Source organism: Oncorhynchus keta, chromosome 22 (assembly GCF_023373465.1).
Source record: "Oncorhynchus keta strain PuntledgeMale-10-30-2019 chromosome 22, Oket_V2, whole genome shotgun sequence".
Taxonomy (NCBI): Eukaryota; Metazoa; Chordata; class Actinopteri; order Salmoniformes; family Salmonidae; genus Oncorhynchus; species Oncorhynchus keta.
This window is the reverse complement of record NC_068442.1, coordinates 43,157,968-43,164,495: the sequence shown is the minus strand read 5'-3', so window position 1 is coordinate 43,164,495 and position 6,528 is coordinate 43,157,968. Positions and strand designations below refer to the sequence as shown.

The following is a 6,528-nucleotide window of genomic DNA, read 5'->3' as shown; positions in this document are numbered from 1 at the left end:
GATTTAACCTTTTTTTTCTCGAGTTCTCAGTTGTCTTGAAAGCCCCATATAAATCCAGAGAATGTTGGACTTTGATGACAAAGTTTGATTAGAAAATTTGCCCACAAAGGACTGCCACGCCACCTTCCTGTCCAAGTAAACACAGCACAACAAGGTGTCCAAAACTGTCTTGTATGCTACTGCATAAATTATGTAATATGCCAGGGAGATATGCATGCTATAGCTAATAAAATAATACTAAGTGTATGTTTTGTAGTAAGCTGTTAGTAGCCCATGTGCCTCGCCCTAATCAATATGATCTATATTCACCTCTTAATTTTGCCTACTCTTCTGACTTGGTGTGCACATGTAGTCTATTACCTTTTTTTGAGAAATGTAATCATCAAATATTGTAAAAGCTTTCATTGACTGCTTATATGAATGCACCCTTTATTTATCCTACGGTTCTGACTTGGTGTACAGGGAGAACACTGTAAGAATGGCCCATGTTCTGAATTCTGTCTCTGTACATTTCAAAAGTGCTGAACAAATAGTTATTGACTACGTCCGTCCTAGCTCGCTCCTGAATGTCTTAATCGAAATTACGGATTGCCTCTTATCCTCTTGTCATCCATCCCATTATGCCATAGTTTGGACATCTGAATTGTCTGTAGAAACCACATTTGCTTAAGCAAGTCACCCATATCAGCTATGTTTTTTTAATGGCAGTAAATGAGGCTGAATGACCTGTTTTGCTGCAAGACAAGGCTCTGCTGATAGCCAGGTGTAGCAGTGGTATGGTGTTGGGTCTGCTGTTGGGAAAGCTTTATTTAGGCCCTAACAGTTTGTGGGCACCGTTTGTCACCGTTATAGTGCAATTAATGTATTGTTTGGTGTTGTGTAGTGGCTTTTCTGGCATGCATCCCACCTTTTTTTTTTGTTGCCCCGCCAAGATTTACAGGCTAAAATCGCCACTGCAGCTGACACACTTAGATTTCATCAATCATTTTGACTTCAATTTTGTTGTCCAAAATACTAATCAGCTTGCTCTGCGTCTTTGCTGATTAATGCCCTGATCTCTGGCCATTCCATTGGTTCAATGACATTGTTGTTTCATCCAATAATCGCTTCTAATAAAATATAAAATATGCATTAACCAATAACCGTTAGTTTAACCGACTGTTTGTTTATAATGAGGGACGTCCCACGTTTAATCTGGACACAACAACAGTAGGAATTTGCGCTGGTTTCAGCGATGACTGCATGAGGGAGAAATTAAACATCTGCACGTCGGCTGCAGGTGCGAGGGTGTGCGTTTCACTGTCCAATCCAAGACTCGAACATTATCTGAGCGCTTGATCTGTGGTGGTTTGGTCTCTTGCGCATCAACTTGAGAAAGGCGACAGTGCATTATAAAGGGAGAACGGACAGTTCATTACAACCAAAGCGCCGCATATATTGGCCCAAAAATAACAAATCAGATTTTTTTTGGTCGGGCCTTTGTCCGGTCTTACGCTGGAGCTGTAGAGGAAGAGATGCGTTATGGGGGGTGTTTATAACAAAGATGCAGTACCTTACCTTCATCACAACTCCCCTGTCCTCATATCATTGTGTAGCCTAGCAGGGACAGTGAGGCCATCACGCTAAACCATTATGACGGGTACAACAGGTAAGTTTGATTTGGTTAATGATATAGTAAACCACATTTTTCAAACTTCATTCTAGAGTTTAACCCAAACAAAACCATAGAGCAAAAACAATATACATTTTTTATATTTTAATTATTGCAGTTTCAGGTGTTCTCTTTTTTATGACTTTTTATATTTCTGTAATTGTAGTCAGGTGTGTTACTAAATCATCTGAATTATTTGAATTGCTGCTTTAAAAACAGTGTATTGTGAATGAAGATGTGAATGAAGATGTGATGTAATTGATTTAATCTGCACTATTCACTTTTCAAGATTTCAGCCATGCCATGGGCGATATTGAAACCAACGGCGCCGATTACGAATATGATGAGGGTTATACAGACGAGGTCTGTAACAAGAACGGCGTTGTCAAGTTTGGCTCCATCGCCACCCCTGCCTTCTTCTCTGTGGTGACTATCCTGAGTCTAGCGGGCAACATCCTGGTCCTGGCCATCCTGGCCAAGTACGAGAACCTCAAGTCTCTCACCAACATCTTCATCCTCAACTTGGCCCTATCTGACCTGGTTTTCACCTTTGGTCTGCCCTTCTGGGCAGCCTACCATATCTGGGGCTGGACCTTTAGCCTGATCCTCTGCAAGACCGTTACCTTTGTCTTCTACGCTGGCTTCTACAGCAGCGTTTTGTTCCTGACCATCATGACTATCCACCGCTACCTGGCCGTGGTGCATCCTCTGTCCGACCACGGTTCCCAAAGGGGCTGTTACGGGGTCACAGTCTCTCTCGTCATCTGGGTTGTTAGTTTTGTGGCGGCCGTCCCTGCTTTGATTTTCAGCTCTGTCCAAAAGAACCCCCATGAAGAAGACAACCATTTTTACTGTGAATACTGGGATCCGCTGTGGAAGAGAGTGGGCAGCTACCAACAGAACATCTTCTTCTTGGCTGCTTTTGCAGTGATCGGGTTCTGCTACGTGAGGATATTGAGGACAATCTTCAAGTCAAGGTCACACATGAGGAATCGAACCGTGAAGCTGATCTTCAGTATCGTGGCAGTATTTTTCATTGGCTGGGCGCCTTACAACGTGGTGATATTTCTGAGGTTGTTGACTGACTACTCCGTAGCACCTTTCAATACTTGTGAGGTCAGCACATGGCTTGACTATGGGTTCTATGTGTGTCGACTGATTGCTTTCTCCCACTGCTGTCTCAACCCTGTCTTCTACGCATTTGTTGGGATTAAGTTCAGAAATCACTTGAAGGTGATCTTGCTGAAGCTTTGCCATCGCCAAAGCACCATGGATACACAACAGATTAGATTACCTAACATTTACTCGATGGGATCAATGTACTAGCACAGGGTTCTTCAATCTTTCCTTACCCAGGGACCCACGCCAGGCAAACCGGCGACCCAAAATAAGTCACATCTGGTCAAATCAAAATCAAATTTATTGGTCACATACACGTGTTTAGAATATATTATTGCGGGTGTAGTGAAATGCTTGTGCTTCTAGCTCTGACAGTGCAGTAATATTTAACAAGTAATATCTAACAGTTTCACAACATATACCCAAAATACACGTAAATCTAGGTAAGGAATGGATTAAGAATATAAATATATGCCAGAGTGGCATTGGACTAAGATATCATAGAATAGTATAGAGGACAGTTTATACATATGAGATGAGTAATGCACTATTTACACACAATTAAAGTGACTAAGATATCGTAGAATAGTATAGAGGACAGTTTATACATATGAGATGAGTAATGCAATATTTACACACAATTAAAGTGACTAAGATATCGTAGAATAGTATAGAGGACAGTTTATACATATGAGATGAGTAATGCACTATTTACACACAATTAAAGTGACTAAGATATCGTAGAATAGTATAGAGGACAGTATATACATATGAGATGAGTAATGCACTATTTACACACAATTAAAGCGACTAAGATATCGTAGAATAGTATAGAGGACAGTTTATACATATGAGATGAGTAATGCACTATTTACACACAATTAAAGTGACTAAGATATCGTAGAATAGTATAGAGGACAGTTTATACATATGAGATGAGTAATGCACTATTTACACACAATTAAAATGACTAAGATATCGTAGAATAGTATAGAGGACAGTTTATACATATGAGATGAGTAATGCACTATTTACACACAATTAAAGTGACTAAGATATCGTAGAATAGTATAGAGGACAGTTTATACATATGAGATGAGTAATGCACTATTTACACACAATTAAAATGACTAAGATATCGTAGAATAGTATAGAGGACAGTTTATACATATGAGATGAGTAATGCACTATTTACACACAATTAAAGTGACTAAGATATCGTAGAATAGTATAGAGGACAGTATATACATATGAGATGAGTAATGCACTATTTACACACAATTAAAGTGACTAAGATATCGTAGAATAGTATAGAGGACAGTATATACATATGAGATGAGTAATGCACTATTTACACACAATTAAAACGACTAAGATATCGTAGAATAGTATAGAGGACAGTTTATACATATGAGATGAGTAATGCAATATTTACACACAATTAAAGTGACTAAGGGAGTTATACATATGAGTAATGCAAGATACAGAGACATTATTAAAGTGGCTAGTGTTTCATTTCCTTAAAGTGGCCAGCGATTCTTAATCAATGTCTATAGGCAGCAGCCTCTGATGTGCTGGAGATGGCTGTTTAACAGTCAGTGGTGTAGTATATATACAGTATATACATATGAAATGTGTGACGCAATATGCAAATCCAATTTAAAAGTGACTAAGATAACGTAGAATAGTGTGGAGTGCAGTTTATACATATGAGATGTGTAATGCTAGATACGGAAACATTATTAAAGTGGCTAGTGATCCATTTCTAAAAGTGGCCAGTGATTCCTAATCTATGTCTATAGGTCGCCGCCTCTGATGGCTGTTTAACAGTCTGATGGCCTTGAGATAGAAGCTGTTTTTCAGTCTCTCGGTCCCAGCTTTGATGCACCTATACTGACCTCGCCTTCTGGATGATTGCGGGAAGAACAGGCAGTGGCTCGGGTTGTTGATGTCCTTGATGATCTTTTTGGCATTGTTAGGGCATCATGTGCTCTAGCTGTCTAGGAGTTTGCCCCCGGTAATGCGTTGGGCAGACCGCACCACCCTCTGGAGAGCTTTGCGCTTGTGGGCGGTGCATTTTTTTTTTTTTTTACCTTTATTTAACTAGGCAAGTCAGTTAAGAACAAATTCTTATTTTCAATGACGGTCTAGGAACAGTGGGTTTAACTGCCTTGTTCAGGGGCAGAACGACATAAACCCCCTTGTCAGCTCGGGGGTTTGAACTTGCAACCTTCCGGTTACTAGGCCAACGCTCTAACCACTAGGCTACCCTGCCGCCCCAGTTGCCGTACCAGGCAGTGATACAGCCCGACAGGATGCTCTCAATTGTGCATCTGTAAAAGTTTGTGAGGGTTTTAGGTGTTATGTCAAATTTCTTTATCCTCCTGAGGTTGAAGAGGTGCTGTTGTGCCTTCTTCACCACACTCTCTGTGTGGGTGGCTGCTGAAATCATATCATCAGGTTTTGTAAGGGGCGCAGCTTTGGGTTTAGAAATGGGGGGGGGCAGTGGAGGCACCTCAGAGGAGGAAGGGGAGGACCATCCTCTTAGTGAATTTCACAAAACTAAAAATGGTAAAGCATTGAAAAAGTTATCCTTTTTAGATAAAACTATACTACATAAATATTCACATTTCACCAAATAATTTATTAAAATACATTGTTTTGCATTAGCCTCAACAGAAGTCAATATACCAAGAGGAGGACGGAAGCTAGCTGTCCTCCGGCTACACCATGTTGTTACCTTACAGAGTGCTGTTGAGGCTACTATAGACCTTCATTGCAAAACAGTGTGTTTTAATCAATTATTTGGTGACGTGAATATATTTAGTATAGTTTTATCTAAAAAGGATAACTTTTTCAATGTCTTAACATTTTTATTTTTTTGAAATTCACTGAGAAGGATGGTCCTCCCCTTCCTCCACTGAGGAGCTTCCACTGTTCTGCACAATCTAATATGACCCTTTTGGGGTCATTTTGAGGTCACATTTATTATAAATAAGAATATAATATGTTCAGGGCCTAAAATAAATACCTGCCAAATGCGGGTAGATTTCTGGCATTGGCGCATTAAGATGTCTATTTCATTAGCCACATTGGCGGGTGGGCAGGGTTCCACAGTGTGACCATTTCACTCGCATTTGTGAATAAAAATAGTCAAGTATGATAACAAAAACAGCAGTAGCTGTTTCAAAGTAGTTCTGCCGGTTTGTTTCATACCTGGTAAATTAAATCGCACAAAGTCAAAGAACTACCTGTACAATATATCCGATGCCACCTCACGCTGCAACACTGCTTGGCTGGGGGCTGTGGGCATATGAAGATCTGAGTGAAAGATTCATTTTTAGAAACAGGCATAAAAGTTGGCCTAATTTACTTTTTTAACCCTTGTGTGGTGTTCGGGTCTGTGGGACCCATTTTCAATGTTTATTAAAATAAAAATTATATAATGAATCATTTTTCCAAGCTGAGACTCATTGGCCTTGGCTCATTTTCTGTGAAGAACATGTAAAAGAACACATTTTCCTTGAGTGCCCACTGTACACATGTTACATGTGTGGTGTTCAGGTCCACTGTGGAAAAGTGTGTGTGTAGGTAAAAACAAGTAAAAATTAAACAAAAAGGTTTGCTGTGTGCCTTCACTCCTGTCTTCACTCCTGTCTTCATTCTTGTGTTCCTCCTCCCTGGGCCTGCTGTTTCTCCACAGCACCAAGAACCTGTCTGTCTCCCTGCCTGTCTCCCGCTTTTCTTGCACTCTTTAC

At 40.2% G+C, this 6,528-nt stretch overlaps 1 protein-coding gene across 1 annotated transcript; it reads left to right on the top strand.

Annotated features, from left to right (window-relative positions):
* Positions 1-1,260: 1,260 nt before the first annotated feature.
* LOC118400795 (chemokine XC receptor 1-like) lies at positions 1,261-5,251 on the top strand. The gene is made up of 2 exons (XM_035797796.2): positions 1,261-1,648; positions 1,941-5,251. The coding sequence occupies exons 1-2, from the start codon at positions 1,633-1,635 to the stop codon at positions 2,975-2,977; spliced, it is 1,053 nt and encodes a 350-aa protein (XP_035653689.1). The 5' UTR covers positions 1,261-1,632; the 3' UTR covers positions 2,978-5,251.
* Positions 5,252-6,528: the final 1,277 nt, after the last annotated feature.